General features: G+C 40.3%; 2 protein-coding genes and 1 pseudogene across 2 annotated transcripts; 1 reads left to right on the forward strand and 2 right to left on the reverse strand.

Moving 5' to 3' along the window:
• Positions 1-1191: 1191 nt before the first annotated feature.
• Positions 1192-2873, reverse strand: LOC124092238 (olfactory receptor 7D4-like). Its single transcript, XM_046443710.2, has one exon. The coding sequence runs from the start codon at positions 2530-2532 to the stop codon at positions 1549-1551; it is 984 nt and encodes a 327-aa protein (XP_046299666.2). The 5' UTR covers positions 2533-2873; the 3' UTR covers positions 1192-1548.
• Positions 2874-3655: 782 nt separating this feature from the next.
• LOC124092265 (uncharacterized protein KIAA1958-like) lies at positions 3656-16074 on the forward strand (annotated as a pseudogene).
• A 3214-nt stretch (positions 16075-19288) lies between these two features.
• On the reverse strand, positions 19289-20227 carry LOC124092202 (olfactory receptor 7D11-like). Its single transcript, XM_046443674.1, has one exon. The coding sequence runs from the start codon at positions 20225-20227 to the stop codon at positions 19289-19291; it is 939 nt and encodes a 312-aa protein (XP_046299630.1).
• Between the last annotated feature and the right edge of the window lie 2635 nt (positions 20228-22862).

Consider the following 22862-nt stretch of genomic DNA (forward strand, 5'->3'; position numbering starts at 1 on the left):
TACTTCTAAGTATATATTACCAACTGACAGCCACATAACTGTGCACTGTTTAACCATAAGAAATGCATCTTTTGGCAGTTTCACTGTTGTGCAAAATCACAAGTCACTTACATAAACTCACATGGCTGGGATGTCACTAGACGACCTCATCTTATGGGACCACTATCAAATATACCGTCTGTCACCTCCCAAAGCTTATTATTTTAACATATGACTGTGCTCAAATAATCAATGTTCACAAATATCCTTTTAGACACTACTGTTCACAATATCAAAATGGTAGAAATTAAAAGACCAACAAAAGATTAATATAAAAGCAACTAGTGATGCTCACATAAAGAGAAAAATTACTCAGTTACAGAAAGAAGATAAATAGTTAACATTAACCCAAACAACCAGAGGAGGAAGGAGGGAAGTTGGGAAGGAGAGAATGGAGAAGGAAAGAAAACAAGAGAGGAAGAAAGAAGGATTTTTGAAAGGAACACTGCAAGGATCACAAAGAACAGAGCAACATGTTGGGGTCATCCAAAGCCCTTGATACCACCATGAGTCCTAGGAGCACACTGCTTTCAAAGGCAGACTCCAGCCTTCAAGCTAAAAATCCAGCCATTGTTGTTACAAAACCTAAGATAGCAAAGGCAAGGGCTTGCACTCAGCGTAGGCTCATTCTCATGCACCCCTGAGGGGTATCTTCCCTTCAGAAATTGTGTGAATGAGAGAAAATACATCAAAGAAATCTTTTCAGAATAAGTAAAATCAAATATGAAAATCAGCAAACACAGGACAGATACAGGAAGCACTCTGATGGTTTTCATTCCATTTCTTCCAGAGAAAACAAGAATAACATTCAAGTTCAAGCAAAAACACCAACATTCAAGCTATAAATTCTAACAAAAACATGACAGCACTTGATATGAAAGTCTTCAAATTTTTTTTTATTTTCACTTATTATTACATTATACTTAGACATAATATTGTCATTAATTTGGACATAATTATATAAGCATAGAATATAGTTGGGGGTTCCCAATACTTCCTATTTTCCTTCCATCTTCCCTCTCCCTGTTCACTGTCTTCTACTTTTACTGGTCTTCCTTATTTTATAAATTTATATTTAATAGATTTTTAATCAATGGTTATATATATATATATATATATATATATATATATATATATATACACACACACACACACACACACACACACATAAAGTTGAAATTCACTGTGATATATTCATATATGTACATAAGATAGTTTGGTCAATTTAATTTAACCATTCCCATAAAAGTGTAAATTTCAGAAATTGCCTATAAGAAATTTCACCAATCTTGGAACTTTATGAGCCATGTATAAAGAAGAAAACTGAAAAGAGGTTAGTAAGGGAGTTGTTGGGGAGAAATATATACAAAAATATACATAAAAGAAGTCATAGCAAATAGAAGAAATTAAGCATGTATTTTAGGGATGAAAAAAGAGCCTAGATATTCAAGTTCACATTTTCATTATGGTACAGACTCTAGTTCCTCAGAACTAGAGGTCAGTGGTCCATCAGGGACAAGGGGCTGCTCTGCTGAGGAGTTTCTCCAGGGCCCCCTTCACATCCTTATTCCTCAGGCTGTAGATGAAGGGGTTCAGCATTGGGGTGACCACAGTGTACATCATTGAGGCAATCATGGTTCTCAGGGAAGAATGGGTCACAGCAGAAGTGAGGTATTCCACAAGCCCTGTTCCATAGAACAAGCAGACCACACAGAGGTGAGACCCACAGGTAGAAAATGCTTTATACTTGCTAGCGACGGAGGACATCTTCATCAAGGAGGAGACTATTTGAGAGTAAGAGAAGAGGATCCCAGTCATAGGAAACATACCTAACAGGGCAGTTGACACGTACAGAAAGATATTGTTGATAAGGGTATCAGAGGTGGCCACATTAAGGAGCTGAGCCAATCCACAAAAGAAATGTGGGATTTCAGTGCTAGTGGAGAAGTTCAGTCTCTTCACCAGTAGAATATCAATCAGAGAGACCCAGAAAATGATGAACCAAGACAGCAGGATCAGGAGGACACAGAACCGGGGATTCATGACGACTGTGTAATTCAGTGGATGACAGATGGCCACAAAGCGGTCATAGGCCATCATGGTCAGTAGGAAATTATCCATTCCAGCAAAAGTACTTAAAAAATATGCCTGTATCAGGCACTCTATGTAGGAGATGTCCTTGTTCTGTGCCTGGATGTTCACCAGCATCTTTGGCACCGTGGTAGAGATGAAGCAGATGTCATTGAAGGACAGGTTGGAGAGGAAGAAGTACATGGGGGTGTGGAGGTGGGAGTCAGAGCTGACAGCCAGGATGATGAGCAGGTTCCCAAGCACCGTGACCAGGCACATGGACAGGAACAGTCCAAAGAACATGGGCTGCAGTTCAGGATCATCTGAGAGGCCCAAGAGCAGGAATTTTGACACCTGTGTACAGTTTTCTGCTTCCATGAAGCTGGTGTATCTTCTGGAGAAAGAGGGAAATGCAGTGTTCATTGAACCGCCAACTGGTACCTCAGGGAAAGTTTTCTCCTTACTACGTCACCCTTGGGCATCCATGTTGGGTCCTAACAGTGACTATGACTCACTCATCCAAGTCACACACCATTTCCACTTAAATGTGTATAATTTTCTTGACTTCTTCAGGTTAGAAGAAATTTCCATCTTTGTATCAATCACTCACTCTCGAACATCAACTTTTTTTCCAAACTGTTCGAACACATTTCAGGATCTGCTCCTGGTAATACTAATACTTATTCATTTACATACCTCTAAAACAGTAATTAAACATAGATTTTTTTTTAATCCAGGAAATCTTTATCCTGTGACTTGACACTATAGATTTGTGAGAGTTAATTACCATGGCATAATCTTTTTCTTAGAAAAAAGTATGATTATTGCTATTCCTATGTTTTTGAGATCTAAAATGCCTTGTGGACAGTAGAACCTAAAAAAGTTATTGTTGTCATTATTAATATGATATTTTCATTGTTAAGCTCCTTTTTATGATAATTATTTCAAATGCATAACACTCCTGAGATACCAATGGTAGATGGACATATAGAAATTGGGATCTTGAGTCAGACTTCCCTTGATATGAATTTAGTTTATCAACACACCATCTGTGGGGGTTTTTTATTTATTTACTTTAATGTTTTCATTAGTGCATTATAGTTACATGTACTAGTGGGGTTCACTTTGGAGTATTCATAAATGCATAGGATACAATGTGTTCTATTTCTTTCCCCAGGACTTCCTCTTTCTCTCCTTTTTTTTCCCTCCTCCCAACTTTTCCCATCTACTTTACTGATCCTCATATGCCTTTACCTTCCCAAACATCTGCATTATAATCACACATAAACGTGGGACTTATCGTGATGCAGTCACACAGGCAGATGGCATAATTGGGTCAATTTCATTCCTCTCTTCCTCCCTTTTCTCATCCTCCTTCCTCTCCCTTGATCCCCTTCCTCTACTTTACTATTCTCCCTTCAATTTTCATGAGATTCCCCCTTTTTTTATTCCTTATTTATTTCTAGATTTCAGATATCAGAAAAAAAATTGACCCTTGACTTTAGCATTTGTGTGGTCTTGAGAAAAAATATTTAGACTCTCTTAGATGGATATCCTTCACCTCTACGGTAAGAATCAGGAACATTCACTACATGGTAAGATTGGAGAGTGAAATTAAAAGAGATAATGCATGTAATTTTTCTCCTGCGGTTCCCATGACATAGCAATGAACATTTTGTAAGTATGAGCTTTTGTTCTTAAACATCGCAATACATCTGTCTTGCCTGACCACTGTTTGTCAATACCCCTCTTCACTGGGGCAGCCATGAAGGATTAAATTACAATCATCATGAATATAACATCTGAGTTGTTTCTTTTAACGGCATACAGGTCTTCAAACTAAGGAAGTTCCCTATGGCTCCTTTCAGAGAATTGCTGCCGGGTGAAGGTTTCCAAAGGAGGAATCAGTGTGTGGACTATATACACAAGAGAAGGAAAGAGAAGACGCTACCATTAACTTCAAGTACAAAGTCTATGTAGAAGTGCACTCTTGTAACTCAGGGTTGGGCAGGCCCACTGTGGCTATAGTTAGGCTCCCTCTCCAAGGCTTTTGGAGGGATGTGTATTTAGTATGTACCCAAGGTCATAAACACCCTGACTCAGCTTACATACTCAAGGTCATAAACATTTTCTTGTGAGCATGTGTGCACTAATGTAACCTGTTGGCACTGTGCCTTCTTTGTCTGGCCTGAATATAGAAAAAGATCTAGGGACATGGCCTGGGGGGAATGGCTGCTGCCACCTCTGAATAAGGCCTGTCTACTATCCCAACTGTACCTCAGATCTTCTTTCAACTGCCAGAGCCATAAACCTCACTTCCTGGATCGGAGTGCCCCCACATGGCAGCCAGCTATTCAGGATTTAGAGACAAGAATATTCCAAATGGCAGGCAAAGCCTGGGAAACTCAGCAAGACCATATCTTGACATAAAAAAATAAAAGGGGCTCGGGAGGTAGCTTAGTGGAAAAGTGCCCTGGATTCAATCCCCAGTACCAGAAACACACACACAAGAATGTGTGAGATTGTGCTCCAGTGTCCATGCTCTAGAGTGGAGATGTATTTTATTAAAATCAGCATACTTAAAAATAAATGTTAAAAAAGAATAAGTATTATGAATGCCTGGTAATGTAAATTAATTCAGTACAGAAAAAAAGTTATTTTATATTAATTTTATCTGTGAAGGTGGGAAGAAGAGTCTTCTTTGAAAAAGGGATGCTGGGCTGAAGGAGGAGTGATGGTAATTAGAGGAAGGAAGGAAGAGACATCTAGGCTGAGAGAAGAGAAGGTGTGGCTGTCCCTATCCATGGAAAGCTGACATTGGGAGGGGTTAGGAGAGGCTGGTGTGATGGAGAGCAGGGGATGAGGGTCAGCAGGGACAGAGTGCGTGAGGCCCACACTTTCATCTTTGAAAAGATTCAGCAGCTTATGATGCTCTTTTAATGGCAAGACAAAGAATCCTCAGACATGTAGAAACCAAGGAAAATTTTTAACTCAATAAACAGTGATTGTTTAAAAACCACAGAATATAGGAAAGCTACAATAAAATACTGTGATATTTGTGTTCACCTCATAAACATCCTTAGAGAATGTACTCCAACTTTGAACATTCAATATTTTCTTGAGATGAGATCAGAATTGGCCTGAGTACCACACATCACAAATAATCACGACTGTAGTTGTGGCTACTGAAGTGCACAGATAGTGACAATGACAGTCACCACAATCTGCAGCTATTCAGTGACGTCATTAAGTCAGTCTGACAGCAGCATAGGCAGATTATAAAAAAAATCCAGTCACATCAGAACAATACCTCAGCAGGAGGGATCTTCAGTGAGCAGTTAACAAATAAATGAATTGAAAGAGGAAATCTAGTAGGGACCTGTCATCCAGGGAGGGAGTGGAGGAGATAGGGAGACTCTCCAGAAAGCACTGCCTTCAAGGAATGGCCATTTCAGACTCTTGCATTAAGGTTCAGAATTCCACAGAGCAAGGAAAGGAAGCAGAATGAGAGCCTGAAAAGATGATTCAGTGGAAAATAAAGTACCTTGCACGTGCAGGACCTTCACCTTCATAGACTGACTACCCTGGGCTGTCCCAGGGTCACTGTCCTGAAGTACAGCCCAGTGCCCATCTTCTCTTTTCCCTTCTTGCTGCACCAGCCACATTGGTCATGCTGACTCTCTCCAAGGGCTACCACCGGAGACATCCCTTCAGCACAATCAGTCCTAGGGAGCCCACTTGGGTTTTCACAGAAGCTTGGAGCAGAGGAGTACATGAGAGGAGAGAAGGGCATGCTTAAAATTTCTACCATCTCAAGGGTTGGATTCTCAGCGCTCCTCATTAAGTCTATTATTCTTGTGTCTTTGCAGTCTGCAAGTAATTCAGCTCCCCTGGGTACAGAGTAGATAGCAATTAGAAAATTTTCAGTCAATATTGTGTGTGTGTTTGTTGGCAGAAAGAGGGCAAGAGGGATTGATCCCTTGCCAGGAAAATTCTTTTTTTCTTTGGTTTGATTTAAAAATCACAAGGTGTCCCCTTAGGAATGTTTAATTTCTATCAGGAAGTAAACCCAAGAATCATTCCTCTGTGAGGGGTCTCCTCCAGAGAATCCTTGAAGTTTTTATGAAGCCCTGAGCATTCATAGTGTTAAATTCATGCTAATTAATAGTGTCCAAGTTAGTGAGAAAAGTATAAATAGAATTCTGAGTCAAAGGTGACTTTATTCCTACAATTGCAATACTTTAAAAAAAATTGTCATACATCGTATATGCACATTAAGTATATACACACCACCAATATAACTTTAAAATTTTTCCATTAAGCTTTCTCATGTACTTTATTTTAAATTTTTTATTAATTTTGTTTTATATATTTTATGCTTTTTAAGGGATAAGGACAACACATAAGACAGAGTTTCTTTGAAGTGAGATAAATGTCCAGCATTCAACCATTGGGATGTCTCCACATGTCTAGAATATACAAAAAAAAAAAAACACTTTTAGCAGGTAAAGTTCACAATAAGTGAGTTATATACCATTAACAGTGTTTAAGAAAGTCATCAAACGAATTTTGAAGACATCAAAAATAGATTATCAGCCCCTGCCACCAGTGAAGGAGCCCAGGCCCAGGTTAGGCCCAGGACTGTCTCCGCCGACCAGCAGGAACCCAGGTCCAGGTCAGGCCCAGCACCACCCCCAGGACCACCTGGGAGCCCAGGCCTACTCCACCTTGGGACACTGCAGCCATTGCCATATACCTCCCCATGCAGCAGCCTCCACCTTGCAACAACAGACAGGGCCTAGAAGCAGCTGCATCTTGAAACAGGCAGATGTTTCTATTATAAGTCCTTTCAGCCCCATCTCTGAAAGTGGTTGCAGCCATCTTGGGCCACCCCCCCACTGCCTACCTTGAGTTACCTCCGCTATTGCCACCACCACCTTCAGTTGCAGTAGCATCCATCATGGGACACTGGCAGGATCTTCAAGCCCAACACCAAGGTGAGACACAGATAATCTGCATGGACACTATAAGATTATAAGGTAGAAACTGTAATACCTCAGATCCTTACTGCAAGAAAGGAAGACACATAGACAGCATGAAAAAACAAGGGAGGAATGCCCCAAACAAACCAAGGTACTACAATAACAGAATCCACTGACAGCGCAGTAGATGAACTGTCAGAGAAGGAGTTCAGAACATATATAAGTAAAATGCTCTGTGAATTAAAGAATGACATAAAGGAGCAAATACAGGCAAAAATTGATCACTCTAACAAAGAGATAAGAAAGCAAATACAGGCAATCATCGATCACACCTACAAAGAGATAAGGGAACAAATACACTTAGCAAAAGATTACTTCAAGAAAGAGAGATTCTGAGAAAAAAATCAGGAAACCTTGAAAGAAACAATAAACCAAATAAAAAACTCACCAACAGGCTAGGTCACTTGGAAGACAGAATGTCAGATAATGAAGACAAAGTATACAATCTTGAAAATAAAGTTGATTACACAATAAAGATGGTAAGAATATCCAAGAATTATGGGATAGCATCAAAAGACCAAATCTAAGGATTATTTAGAGGAAAGCACAAAGATTCAAACCAAAGGAATGCACAATCTCTTCAATGAAATCATATCAGAAAATTTCCCAAACATGAATAATGAGTTGGAAAATCAAATACAAGAGGCCTACCAGACACCAAATGTACAAAATTACAGCAGATCTACACCAACGCACATTATGATGAAAATGCCTAACATACAGAATAAGGATAGAGTCTTAAAGGCTTCAAGAAAGAGGAATCAGATCATATACAAGGGAGACCAATTCACATTTCAGCAGATTTTTCAACCCAGACCCTCAAAGCCAGGAGATCCTGGAACAACATATACCAAGCTCTGAAAGAAAATGGATACAAACCAAGAATCTTTTATCCAGCAAAATTAAGCTTCAGATTTGATGATGAAATAAAAACCTTTCATGACAAACAAAAGTTAAAAGAATTTACAGTGAGAAAGCCTGCACTACAAAACATTCTCAGCAAAGTATTCCAGAAGGAGGAAATGAAAAACAACAATGAAAATCAGCAAAGGGAGGAACTACACTAAAGGAAAGGCCAATTAAAGAAGAAACCAAGTCAAGTTAAAAGCCAAAATAAACTAAAATGTCTGGAATTACAAATCATATTTCAATAAGAACTCTGAAGATGAAGAGCCTAAATTCATCAATTAAAAGACACAGATAGAGAGAGAGAGAGAGAGAGAGAAAGAGAGACCCAACAATATGTTGCTTTCAAAAGACTCGTCTCACAGGAAAAGACATCCACAGACTGAAGGTGAAAGGGTGGGGAAAAACGTACCACTCACATGGACCACATAAACAAGCAGGGGTTTCCATCCTCACATCAGATAAAGTGGACTTCAAACCGAAGCTAGTGAAAAGGGATAAAGAAGGACATTTCATACTGCTTAAGGGATTCATACATCAACAAGGCATAACAATCATAAATGTCTATGTCCCAAATAACGGGGTCAAAACAAACCCTTCTCAAATACAAGAACCAAATAGGCCATAACTGGGTGATTTTAATACACCTCTCACACCGCTGGATAGATTTTCAAAAGAAACTATAAAACTCAAAAATGCAATCAATAATTCAGATTTAACAGACATATATAGTAATATTCCATCCATCAAAGAGCAAATTGACTTTCTTCTCAGAAGCACATGGATCCTTCTCCAAAATAGACCATATATTATGCCACACAGCAAGTCTTAGCAAATACAAAAAAATAGAAATATGACCCTGTATTCTATCAGACCATAACTGAATGACATTAGAAATCAATGATAAAAGTAAAAAGAGAAGCTTCCCCAACACCTGGAGACTAAACTTTTCTCTATTGAATGATGCATGGATAACAGATGACATCATGGAGGAGATAAAAAAAATTCTTTGAGGTAAATGAGAACTCCGATGCAACTTATCAATATCTCTGAGACACTATGAAGACACTGCTAAGAGGACGGTTCATTGCATTAAGCTCATTTATTAAAAGAATAAAAAGTCAAGAAACAAATGACCTGACATTATATCTTAAAGCTCTAGAAAAAGAACTAACCAACACCAAAAGTAGAAGAAGACATGAAATAATTAAAATCAGAGCAGAAATCAATGAAATTAAAATTAAAAAAAACAATTCAAAAAAAATTGACAAAACAAAAAGTTGGTTCTTTGAAAAAATAAATAAAATTGACAAACTTAGCCACCCTAATGAAAACAAGGAGAGAAAAAAAAATCATATTACCAAAATTTGTGATGAAAAGTTAATATTACAACTGATACTATTTAAATATGGAAGACAATTAGAAACTATTTTGAAAATGTATACTCCAGGGGGCTGGGATTGTGTCTCAGTGGTCGAGTGCTTGCCTTGCAAGTATGAGGCACTGAGTTCGATCCCTAGCACAACATGAAAATTTAAAAAAATAAATAAATTTTAAAAATAAAGATATTATGCCCATCTTTTAAAAAAGAAAAAAAGAAAAAGAAAATTTATACTCCAGTAAAATAGAAAACCTTAAAGACACTAACAAATTTCTAGAGGCCTATGATCAACCCAAACTGAGTCAAGAGGACATACAGATCAATTTCAAGCAAGAAAAAAGAAAATACCATCAAAAGCCTACCAACCAAGAAAAGCCCTGGACCAGCAGAATTCACAGCTGAGTTCTACAAGACCTACAAAGAAGAATTAACACCAACACTCCTCAGATTATTCCATGAAGTAGAAAAGAAAGGAACCCTTCCAAACTTATTCTACAAAGCTAGTATCATCCTGATACCAAAACCAGGCAGAGACACATCAAAGAAAAATAATTTCAGACCAATATCTCTGATAAACATTGATGCAAAAATTCTCAATTAAATTCTGGCAAATCGTGTACAAAAACATACTTTAAAAAAAAAAGTGCACCATGATCAAGTGGGGTTCATCCCAGGGATGCAAGTTCGATTCAACATGGAAATCAATAAATATAATTTAAAAATAAATATAATTTAAATATAAGTATAAATATAACTCTTCACATCAATAGACTTAAAGAATCTAGTGATTATACAAATTAATGCAGAGAAAGCATTTGACAAAATATAGCATCCTTTCATGTTCAAAACACTAGAAAAACTTAACATTGTAAAAGCTATCTACACTAAACCCAAGGCCAGCATCATTCTAAGTGGAGAAAAATTTGAAGCATTCCCTCTAAAAACTGCAACAAGCAGAAATGTCCTCTTTCACCACCTCTATTCAACATAGTCCTTGAAACTCTAGCTGAAGCAATTAGACAGAAAAAAAGAAATTAAAGGGATACTAATAGGAAAAGAAGAACTCAAACTATCATTATTTGCTGATGACATGATTCTATACTTAGAGGATACAAAAACCTCCACCAGAAAACTTCTAGAATTAATTAATAAATTCAGCAAAGTAGCAGGATATAAAATCAATACCCATAAATCAAATGCATTTCCATACATCAGTGATGAATCCTCTGAAACGAAAATTAGGAAAACTACCCTATTCATAATAGCCTCAAAAAAATAAAATAAGATACTTGGGAATCAATTTAACAAAAGAGGTAAAATATCTCTACAATGAAAACTACAGTAAACTAAAGAAAGAAATTGAAGAAGACCTTTGGAGATGGAAAGATCTCCCATGCTCTTAGATAGGCAAAATTAATATTGTCAAAATGGCCATATTTCCCAAAGCACTATACAGATTCAATGCAATTCTAATTAAAATCCCATCAACATTCCCTATAGAAAAAGCAATCATACATTAAGAACTCAAAACACTTAACACCAAAAAAAAATAATAACACTATCAATAAATGGACTAAGGAACTGCATAGATACTTCTCAAAAGATAATATATATTGGGTCCACGAATATATGAAAAAAATGTTCAACGTCTCTAGTAATTAGAGAAATGCAAATCAAAACTACTCTAAGATTTCATCTCACTCCAGTCAGAATGGCAGCTATTATGCATACAAACAACAATAAGTGTTGGTGAGGATGTGGGGGGAAAGGCACACTCATACACTGCTGATAGGACTGCAAATTGGTGCAACCAATCTAGAAAGCAGTATGGAGATTCCTTAGAAAACTTGGAATGGAACCACAATTTGACCCAGCTATCCCACTCTTTGGTCTATATCCAAAGGACTTAAAATCAGCATACTCTGGTAACAAAGCCACATCAATGTTTATAGCAGCTCAATTCACAATAGCTAAACTGTGGGACCAACCTAGATGCCGTTCAATAGATGAATGTATAAACAAACTGTGGTATACACAATGGAATATTACTCAGCATTAAAAAGAGAATAAAATTATAGCATTTTCAGGTAAATTAATGAAGTTGGAGAATATCAATAGCAAAGTAGGCCAATCCCAAAAGACCAAAAGCTGAATGTTCTCTCTGATAAGTGGATGTTGATCCATAATGGGGGTGAGGTGGGCATGGGAAAAATGGAGGAACTTTGATGGAGCAAAGGAGACGGAGGTGGGAGGGGATATGAGGGCAGGAAAGATGGTGGAATGAGATGGACATCATTAACCTAGATACATGTATGACTGCACTTACGAGGAGACCCTGCATCATGTATAACCAGAGAAATGAAAAGTTGTGCTTCAATTGTGTACAATGAATCAAAATGCATTCTGCCGTCACATATACCTAATTAAAATTAATTAATTAATTAACAAAAAATAGATTATCATGTGGTTCAGGAATCAGGAGTGATACAATGCATTATTATTTTTTTTTAAGACCATAGAGAAGAAAGTGACTTTGCTTCTTTAAAGTGAATGAAATTGGGCTGGGGTTGTGGCTCAGTGGCAGAGCATTTGCCCAGCATGTGTGAGGCACTGGGTGGTTTTGATCCTCAGCACCACATAAAAATCAATAAATAAAATAAAGGTATGGGTCCATCAGCAACTAAAAAAATAATAATTAAAAAGTAAAGTGAAGGAAATCACCTGCAGTGTGTTGGAGTTTTTTTTTCCAGTGGTGGGTATGATACACAGAGCACTCTGCCACCAAGCTACATACCGAGTCCTTGGAGGTACTTTTATTTAGAGCCTTATAGTTATACATAATATGGGTTCATTTTGACAAAATCATAGATGCAAGAAATTTGACTTACTCCATTTCTGTCCCTGTCCCTACCCCACTTTCACTCCCTTCCTTTCCCCTTTCTCTACTCTTATAGATCTTCCTTTCCATGATTTATTTATTTTTGATTGGTGGTTTTTACATATTCATAAAGGTGGAATTCCTATTTACATATGAATACAGCCTGATTTTGCTACATTTATTCCACATTTCCTCTCCTTTCCTGTCCTTCCCTCTTTCTGTATCTCCTTCTATGCCACTGATCTTCCCTTTATCTTTTTGATATCCAATCCTCCACCCCCCTTTTCCTTTTATTTTTTACTACTTTCTGCATATGAAAGGAAATCACCCTTGGTTTTCTGAATCTGGCTCATTTCACTTAGTATGACGTCCTTCACTCCATCCATTCACCAGCGGACATAATTTCATTTTTCTAGCTGAGTAAAACTCCATTGTATACATATACCACATTTTCTTAATCCATTCGTCTATTGATGCATATCTGGGCTGGCTGTGATTGTGCTGCTATAAACATGGGTATGCAGGTATCACTGTAGAAAGATGACTTTAATTCTTTAGAATAAATACCAAGGGGTGGGATATCTGGGTCATATGGTGGTTCCATTCCTAGTTTCTGAGGAATCTCCATACTGCTTTTAAGTCAGGTTGTATGCATATATAAATATACCACATGGAATTCCACCTTTATGTATACATAAAAAACACCAACCAAAAATAAATAAATCATGGAAAGGAAGATCTGCACTAATTTGCAGTCCCTCCAAAAATGTATGAGTGTACCTTTTCCTCCACATCCTCACCAACATTTATTATTATTTGTATTCTTTATCACTGCCACCCTGAGTGCTGTGAGATGAAATCTTAGGGTAGTTTTGATTTTCATTTTCCTGATGGCTAGAGACATTGAACATTTCTTCATGTATTTGTTGGCCATGTGTTTCTTCTTTTGAGAAATATCTGTTTAGGGGCTGGGGATTTAGCTCAGTTGGTAGAATGCTTGCATTGCATGTCAAGACCATGAGTTCAACTGCCAGCACCACACACACACATACACACAAATATGTTTAGTTCTTTGACTCATTTTTTTCAATCCCCTGTCAGAGGAGTAAATGGCAAATATTTTCTCCCATTCTGTAGGCTCTCCACATTCTTGATTGTTTGCTGGGCAGAAGCTTTTTAATTTAATGGCATCTCACTTGTTGATTCTTGGTTTTATTTCTTGAGTTTAAGGTCTCATAAAGGAAGCTGGTACCTGCACCAACGGAGTGTTGACCCTATGTTTTATTCTATCAGTCGCAAAGCTTGTGGTGTGATTCCTAGGTCTTTGATCCACTTTTAATTGATTTTGTGCAAAAAAGGGAGCTAGTTTCATCCCTCTACATATGAATGTTCAGTTTTCCCGGCACCATTTATTTAAAAGGCTTCTTTTCCAATTTATATTTTTGGCACCTTTATAAGTATCAGATGGCTCTAAGTATGTGGGCTCATCTCAGTGCCTTCTATTCCATTGGTCTTCGTGTCTGTTTTGATGATAACATGCTGTTTTGTTACTATAGCTATGTAGCCTAACCTGAGGTCAGGTCTTGTGCTGTCTCCTGCTTTGCTCTTCTTGCTCAGGATTACTTTGGCTGTTCTGAGTCTCTTATTCTTCCAAATGAATTGAAGAATGTTTGTTTTCCTAGTTCAATGAAGAATGCCATTGGTATTTTGATGCAGATTGATAAAATATTAACAAATCACATTTAAAAACACATTAAGAAGATAATACACGGTGATCAAGTGGGTTTCATCCCAGGGATGCATGGTTGATTTGACATACGCTAATGAATTAATGTAATTCATCACAGAAATAGAATTAAGGATGAGATCCATATAATCAGGTATGAGCAGGTGGACAGGAGAGGCTGGCGCCCCTGTCCAGGCCTGCACCATTATCTGCACCCATTGGTGCAGGCTCTCTGCTGCTCTTCTGCCCTCCCTCTGTCCTGCCTAGTCCATCCTGGGCTCCTGCAGGCCCCATCCTTCAACACTGCCTGTGTTCCTATGGACAGACACACAGACACCTGCAGGAAAGACATCACTGATCCTGTAACAAGGAGATTGTCTTCATTCTCACCTGAGAATCTGCACAAATTTGTCAGCTGGGCCCACAGCCATGGGACCATTTGCAGCCTCATTGCAAACTCGAAATACTTGCTTTCTCAAGGGTCCCTCAGGAACTTGACTGCAGTGTGGGGCTGCAGCGCTGGCCTCACTTACCACTGGCCACTCACAGCTGACTGCAGAGCTGGGTCCCAAGAGTGGGGCTGTTTCTAGGATATCAGACCTTTTAACTCTGATGGTCCCAGTACTACTATCTGGCTGCCTTCTGAGACACAGACTGGCCCAGTTGAAAGGTACCCTGGGAGACCAGTGAAAGCAAAGCTGGACAGTAACAGGACCAGAGACTCTTGTGACTCTTGTTACTGCAGTGAGTGAGCCTTGAACTGGCGAGGCTGTGGAAGAGTAGGAAGATGGAAACACCCTGCTCCTCGGGGTCTGTGGGCCTCCTGTTACAGACGAGGACAGTGACTTTGAACCCTGTTTTAATCAGCGTTTTTCTCTGGCCAAAAGATTTGACAAGGACACTTAGAGGCAGAAAAGCTTATTTTCAGGGCTCGTGATTTCAGAGGCCTCAGACCATAGAAGGCTGCCTGACTCCTCAGGGCCTGAGTGAGGCACAACATTGTGGCAGAAGCGCGTGAGGCCCAGGACATCACCTCGGGAAGCAGAGAGGGAGCCTTCACTCTCCAGGGACAAAATATACACCCCCAAGGCCCGCCCCCACTGACCCACTCCTCCAGTCACCCCCTACCTGCCTCAGTTTCCGCTCAGTTAATCCCTGTTGGGATTAATTCACGGCTTAGGTTAGGGTTCTCCTAACAATCATTTCCTCTCTAAAATTTCTTGCTTTGTCTCACATATGAGCTGTTAGGTGACACCGAATATCTAAAAAATAACAGAACCCAAACCCTCTGCCCATCTGCAAGGGCCTGAGATAGTCCCCTCTTCTCCCATTCAAGTTCCTAGGCTCAGATGGTCCATGAATGAGGCAATTATCCACCATCAAGAACATCAAAACAGAAATTCCAGACTGATATTACATTGTGGCAAATTCAGAGATCACTGGAAGGGTAGATGGATAAGCCCTGTCCTTGACAAAGATGGCCAAATCCAAGCCTCCTCCTCACCCTGATGCCTCCTATGCAGGGTCTGCCATAAGCAAGGAGCTATATGCACATGGCATGTCCATATCCCCCTCTGAGATCTCTAGACCACTCGCCCCAAAGACTATTAGGGTACCTCTGGCTTCATCCAAAAGAAGCCCCCCGCGCCCCCCCCCCCCCGGTACCCAGGGCACCAACCAGCAGGTGGCCATGCAGACGCCTGTGAGCACAACTCAATTCTAACAAACAGATCAGTATCCCTTTGCCCTGCAGGATGCTTCTGAAGCATCCCTGCCCCATCTGCCCAGCCAGGTCTCATCCCATGAGGTGGCCACCCCCCACCCCTTCCCCCCAGTTAACCCAGAGCCAGAAGCAAGCTCCAGGCAGCAGCAGCCCCCAGTTGCTCCAAACACAACCACGGAGGCCACAGCACAGTGCACACCAGGTCCCTATGGGGAGGCTGAACAAGTGCTGAGAACTTTTGTCACCTTCAAGAGACTTCCTGGCCACCTTGCTCCATGTCACTTACTGGGGCCAGGACCAATTTCCTGAAGGGGAAGGCTTTTCCACCATCAGCAGCACCTTCAGCTCTTCTACGGAGAAGCTCAAGGAGAAGCTGTGGGTGCTGAGTAAGGCTGGGTGCCCTGAGTCCCCTCTGGCCATACTGTGTACTTCTCCCTTTCTGATGAGGGCAGTGGCAGGCAGGTGTCTGGGGGAGGACAGACCCATTAGCCTCCTGTCCACAGTGGCCACGTAGGACAGCCAGAACCTGAACAGGCAGGCGCTGCAGGAGCATGCAGATCTGATGTCCAGCCACATGGAGCTGCTCAAAGACCCACAGAACCAGCCCTGCTATTCCTGGACAGCCAGGGTCCAGCAGGAGATTCAGGGCAGTTCCACGAGAGTGCATCCTGGGGAAATCTACCAGGAGCACTACAGGGACACAGTGCTCCCCTCTATGTGTACATCCACCGTTGGCCACCTAAATGGAGGCCAAGTCCCCCTTCTAGCTGAGGGCAAAACAAGTCTTTTCTGTCAAACCATAGAGGCTTCATTTTTAAAATTTTTTGTTTTGATTAGTTATACATGACAATAAAATGCATCTATGCACTTTGATACATCACACATAGATGGGATATCATTTCTCATTTTTCTGAGTGTACATGTTGCAGAATCACATTGGTCATGCAGCCACATATATACCTACAGTAATAATGTCTGTTTCATTCCACTGTCTTTCCTATCCCACATCTTCTCCCTTCCTCTCCCCTCAGTTCCTCTACCTAATCTGGCTATTCTTCTCTAGCGTCCCCCACCCCCTTATTATGAATTAGCATGCAGATATTAGAGAAAACATTCCACCTTTGGTTTGGTGGGACTGGCTTAGTTCACTTAGCATGATATTCTCCAAATCCATTCACTTACTAGCAAGTGCCATAATTTCACCTTCCTGGGCTGCCATTTTCTTGCAACCCAGATGCCTTTCTAAAGTTAATGTTTCCTCAGTAGTAACCGCGCCAAAGATTGTGTGGTCAGTCCTGACCCACAGGAAGCAGCCAGGTGGCCTGAGTCAGGGATAAAGGCTGAGCAGACCCTTGCTTTGCAGGCCTGATTGCTGTGCGTCTTCTGCACGTGGGAGAAAAACTCTTGCAGAGCTAAATAGACTCCAGGTGTTTATACCTTCTCTCGGGGTTTCCAGAACTCCCCCACCCCTTAATTCCAACATACCTTAGAAGCAGGCCACAGACAGGGCAGAGTGTGGTCTGGGGAGCAGAGGATGGGACCGCTGTCCTTTCAGGTTGCGGGGTATTGTCCAAAGTTAGCCAAGGTCAAGCAGGAAAACTGTGCCAACTTCACCTTCAGCTCACTGACTCAGGACTCCAGGAAAGCGCGCCCACAGCTGCAGCCAGTGAGCCCTCCCTGGGTGGAAGGCGGCTGGGCTCCTTCTCCTAGGCAAGAGCGCCACCATGTGGCCGAGGCAGAGCCAGCAGCCGCCGACCTGCGGGTCTCCATCACTGAGGCCTGCTGTCCCTCTGATTTGGAGTTTGCTTTTTCAATGAATATAGATGAATCTGAATAACCGGATGTGTTATCCAAATGTGTGTAACCTTTGTTAAACACAATGCATAATTGCTGAGTACAAGAGTGAGGAAATTCATATTATCTAGTGCCTTCTTAGCACAGAAAAAAAAAGAGAAAGAAAAAAAAGGAAACTGTTCAAGTAGTCATTAAAAAGAAAAAAAAACAGTAGCTTTAGAGTATTATGAAGACTGTACATTTTGTTGAATTACATTCACAATAAAGCGAGACGAATGAATTTGCATTCTTTACAAACTCATCTCAGGTATTTTTTTATAGCAACACAAGCAGAATAAAGAATAGGTTCTTGTCTATGCATGCCTGGGTGTATGTATTAATAGGAAACTCAATTACAGTTCTCAAGAAGGATCATACATGAAGGAAAGAGGAGATCTCAGAATCAACATTAGTGTAAGTAAAAAATCACTGGAGTAGAGGAGTTTCAGCTTAGGATTTCAAGACATGGGATGTGTAACAGCCAAGGTAAGGTAAATTATGTTGTTGCAGAAAACAGTGTAAAATGTCACAGACTTAATGAAATCAAATCATTTCTTTCTCAGGAAAATTATCCACCAATCACGGAAAATGGACTGGGGAGTCCAGATAATTTTGATCTTATGATAATGTCCATATCAGCACATACTTCCTCAAACGCCAGCTAAATGGAAGAATATTAAGAACAATGAATGAGCTCTTAAATAGTTTAGCCTAGAAGTGCCAGCTCCTTTCCACTAATATTTCATTGAACAGAACAAAACACTTGGCCACCTGTAACTTCAAAGGAGAAAGGAAGGAACTGAGAATATAGCACAGTTGGTAGTCGCATGCACAGGACTCTGCATTCAAATCCCCAGCACGAGAGAGAGAGAGAGAGAGAGAGAGAGAGAGAGAGAGAGAGAGAGAGAGAAGAGAGAAGAGAGAGAAAGGAAATGCTATATCTGATAGGAGAAGATAACCACTAATATATTGGGTGAGAAAATGGGCCAGGTCAGAGCTCTGGGTTTCAAGCGTGCTTTGCCTACTTGTTTCCTCTTTAACCTTGTGAAAGTCTTTTCATTTTTCTTTGTGTGTGTGTTTGTGTGAATATGAATGTGTGTGCTCATTTGTTTTTAGACACTCAATTTTCTCCCCTCTAAAAAGGTGATGGTAATCATTACTAATAGAACATGTTCATAAGATACTCAGAAGTAATTAACACATGATTAATACACAATTACCGGTTACAATGTCAGCCAAAATTTAATATTTATTGATTCATACTATATTCATACTATATGCAGTAAAATATTTACTGCTGATAACACATACATAAATAGCACAAATCACATGCAAACCCATAACACAGGTGAATTAAGTAAACCATCTGCAGCTTAAGGATCTTAAGGAAACATTTGCAGTAACAAAGCTACTTTAAGTGCTGCCAGTTCCGGTTAAAACTCAACAGTGTGGAGGTAAAATTGAAGAAAGTTTTTGGACAGTAGATCAGTCAGGGATGCCATTGAAGAAATTACGAGGAGATGTGTTGTTTAAAGGTGTGTAAACTAGAAAAAAAGAGTAAAGTCATAGAATTCTAGAGTAAATGAAAGAACTAGACGTTTTGAGAGATTTGGAGGTAAGAATTTTGAAACTATTGTGATGTTTTCCCCAGTATGCACAAAACCTCTTATTCCTGAGGCCAATGAATGTCTCACAGACAAGAAGCTCCTCTGCTGAGCATCCTCCCCAGAGCCCCCTTCACATCCTTGTTCCTCAGGCTGTAGATGAAGGGGTTCAGCATGGGGGTGACCACAGTGTACATCACGGAGGCGATCATGCTTCTCTGGGAAGAATGGATCACCGCAGAACTGAGGTAAGCCCCAAATCCTGTCCCATAGAACAAGGAGACCACGCAGAGGTGAGACCCACAGGTGGAGAATGCTTTATACTTGCCAGCAAGGGAGGGCATCCTCACTAAGGAGGAGACGATACGACAGTAAGAGTAGAGAATCCCCGTCATGGGAAGTACACACAGCAGGACAGCCACCACATACATAAAGATGTTATTCATAAGGGTGTCCGAGGTGGTCACTGTAAGAAGCTGAGCCAGTTCACAGAAGAAATGTGGGATTTCAGTGCCAGTGGAGAAGGTCAGTCGATTCAACAGAAGAATATGAATCAGGGAGACCCAGAACATGGTGAGCCAAGACAGCAGCACCAGGAGGACACAGAGCCTGGGGTTCATGATGACTGTGTAGTTCAGGGGGTGGCAGATGGCCACAAAGCGATCATAGGCCATCATAGTCAGTAAGAAATTTTCCATTCCAGCAAATGTATTTAAAAAATAGACCTGAGTCAGGCACTCTGTGTAGGAGATGTCCTTGTTCTGTGCCTGAATGTTCACCAGCAACTTGGGGACTGAGGTGGAGATGAAGCAGATGTCAGTGAGGGACAGGTTGGAGAGGAAGAAGTACATGGGGGTGTGGAGGTGGGGGTCAGAGCTGACAGCCAGGATGATGAGCAGGTTCCCAAGCACCGTGACCAGGTATACATACAGGAAAAGCCCAAAATATAGCAGCTGCTGTTCCGGATCATCTGAGAGACCCAGGAGGAGGAATTCTAACACACCTGTGTGGTTTTCTGCTTCCATATTGCTGGTGTACCTGCTGGGGAAGGAGCCGTGTTTCGTGTTCAAATAATAGCCAACTGTCACCTTGGGTACTTATCTCTTTTCAATATCACCCTGAGATAGAGGCTCTTCATCCTATATTGAATCCTGCCAAGGACCGATCAACTCAGCCAAGTGAGAGAACATTTTCATTTTAATGTATACCATTGTTCTGGCTTTCTTTAATTTTATTTATGTTCTTATTTAGTACTATTAGGGATTGAACCCAGGATCTCCTTACCACTGGGCTACACTCACAGCCTTTTATATATATATATATATATATATATATATATATATATATATATATATATATTTTATTTTGAGATGGTCTCTCTAACTTGCTGAGGCTGGCCTTCAGCATGTGATCCTTCTGCCTGAGCCTCCCAAGTGGCCTGGATTACAGGCATGGGTCATCATGCCCAGCCTTGACTTCCCCTAATTTTGCAGAAATCTCTCTCTCTCTCTTTTTATCACTGACTTTCACTTGTTACAATTTTCCTAACAGAATCTATAGACGGAAACTTATTTCTTCTTTGCTAAGCCTTTCAAAGTGTCTGAAGAAATTTTATTGCTTTTTTTGTTTTGAACCAGAAATTGGACCCAGGGGTGCTTAATCATTGAGCCACATCCCCAGCCCTTTTTTTTATTTTCTTTTGAGACAAGGTCTTGCTAAGTTGCTTAAGGCCTTGCTAAATTGCTGAAGTTGGCTTTGAGCTTTTGATCCCTTTGCTCAGCCTCCCAAGCTGCTGGGATTACAGGTGTGCACCACCATGTCTGGCTCATCACCTCTTCTTGGTAATCTTTATTCATCTCATTCCTCCACAATAGTAAAGAAACATGGAGTTTCAGCAGAAGGAAACTTTATTCTGTCTTGACACTTTGTCAATTTATGACTTCCACAGCCTACACATTTTATTTGGAAATGAATAATTAGTACTATTACTATTTTTGTGATGTTTTAAAAATGCCTTGTGCATATTAGTATCTCAAAATTGATTTTTCAGGTAAGCTGAGGTAAGCCCTCAATCCTGTCCCATAGAACAAGGAGACCATCACAGTCAGTAAGAAATGTGGATGTGGCTCAAGTGGTAGTGTGCTTGCCTAGCATGCCTGAGGCACTGGGTTCGATTCTCAGCACCACATAAAAGTAAGATAAAGATGTTGTGTCCACCTAAAACTAAAAAATAAATATTTTTAAAAAATTATTTTTCATTATTAACATTATAATTACTAAAATCCTCCTGTAGGATAATTATTTTGGATACATATCTTCCAGCTCTCCCATGGCATCAATGTGAGAGCAACATTTGGAAATTAGGTTTTGAGTCAGACTTCATTTAATAGAATTTTGGTTCATCACTGTGTTTGCTCTGTGATTGTGAGGAATTATTTAAGCTCTCTTAGATGTATATCATTCACTGCACAGTAGGAGTTGTAAATATTCACTCCATGTAAGATTGGGGAGTGAAATTAAATAGGATAATGCATGCAATTGCCCTACTATGGCTCTGGGGACCTACAATGGGCATTTCATAAACATGAGCTAATGTTCTTTTATATATAAAATTTATATATATATTTATATTATATATATATGTATAAAATTTATATATGTATAGTAGATGAAAACAATACCTTTATTTTATTTATTTTTATGTGGTACTGAGGATCGAACCAAGTGCCTCACACCTGCTAGACAAACACTCCACCACTGAGCTACAACCCCCGACCCCAGTTAGTGTTCTTAACATCACAAAGATAATCTGTCTTCATGGTTACCATTGGTCAGAATCCCCTTGAACAGGGGTCAGCCATGGAGGATGCAATTCTCATCAATGTAAGTATCAGTCGTCTTATCTCCTGTAACGGTGCACAGCACTTGTATTGTCGCCAGATGACAAGCAGAGAGGCTTTGCTGTTTGTATACAAAACCATCAATTATATATTTTGACCATAAAGTGCTGATTTTAGTCCAAAGCCTCTCTGCTAAACAGCAGGACTCGGGGCACACTCTCACATGTGCCTTCTGTCTGAGTGAGAGGCTGGTGTGCCTTGGTTTCCTCCTTGTATTTATGGAGTCCCTGGGCTTGTCATCTGGCAACAATGCACCTTCCAGGAATTGGCCCAAATAAGGGGGCATAGGGAAGGTGACTGACTACAAGTGCTGTGCACCGTTACAGGAGTTAAGACAACTCTGATATTTATATTGATGAGAATTGCATCCTCCATGGCTGACCCCTGTTCAGGGGGATTCTGACCAATGGAATCCATGAAGACAGATTATCTTTGTGATGTTAAACACTAACTGGGGTCTGGGGTGGTGACTCAATGGTAGAACGCTTGTCTAGCACATGTGAGGCACTTGGTTCAATCCTCACCACCGCAAAAAAAAATAAATGATAAATAAATAAATAAAAGCTATTGCTCATCTACAACTAATACATATAAACCAAATCACCCTAGAAACATTAAGAGACAAAATTACAATTTAAGCATCACTGTTGATATCTAGGCCTGGTGGCGCATGCCTATAATCCCAACAGCTCAGGAGACTGAGGGGGGAGGACTGCAAGTTCAAAGCCAGCCTCAGTAACTTGGGGAGGCCATAAGCAAC

The sequence above is a fragment of the Marmota monax genome, unplaced genomic scaffold, assembly GCF_021218885.2.
Source record: "Marmota monax isolate L192 unplaced genomic scaffold, Marmota_monax_Labrador192_F-V1.1 WCK01_AAM20220418_F8-fsc00102, whole genome shotgun sequence".
Classification (NCBI taxonomy): Eukaryota; Metazoa; Chordata; class Mammalia; order Rodentia; family Sciuridae; genus Marmota; species Marmota monax.

Coding starts and splice junctions, on each gene's coding strand:
- LOC124092202 (XM_046443674.1), bottom strand. CDS start 20,227: ATGGAAGCAGAAAACCACACAGGTGTGTTAGAATTCCTCCTCCTGGGT.
- LOC124092238 (XM_046443710.2), bottom strand. CDS start 2,532: ATGAACACTGCATTTCCCTCTTTCTCCAGAAGATACACCAGCTTCATG.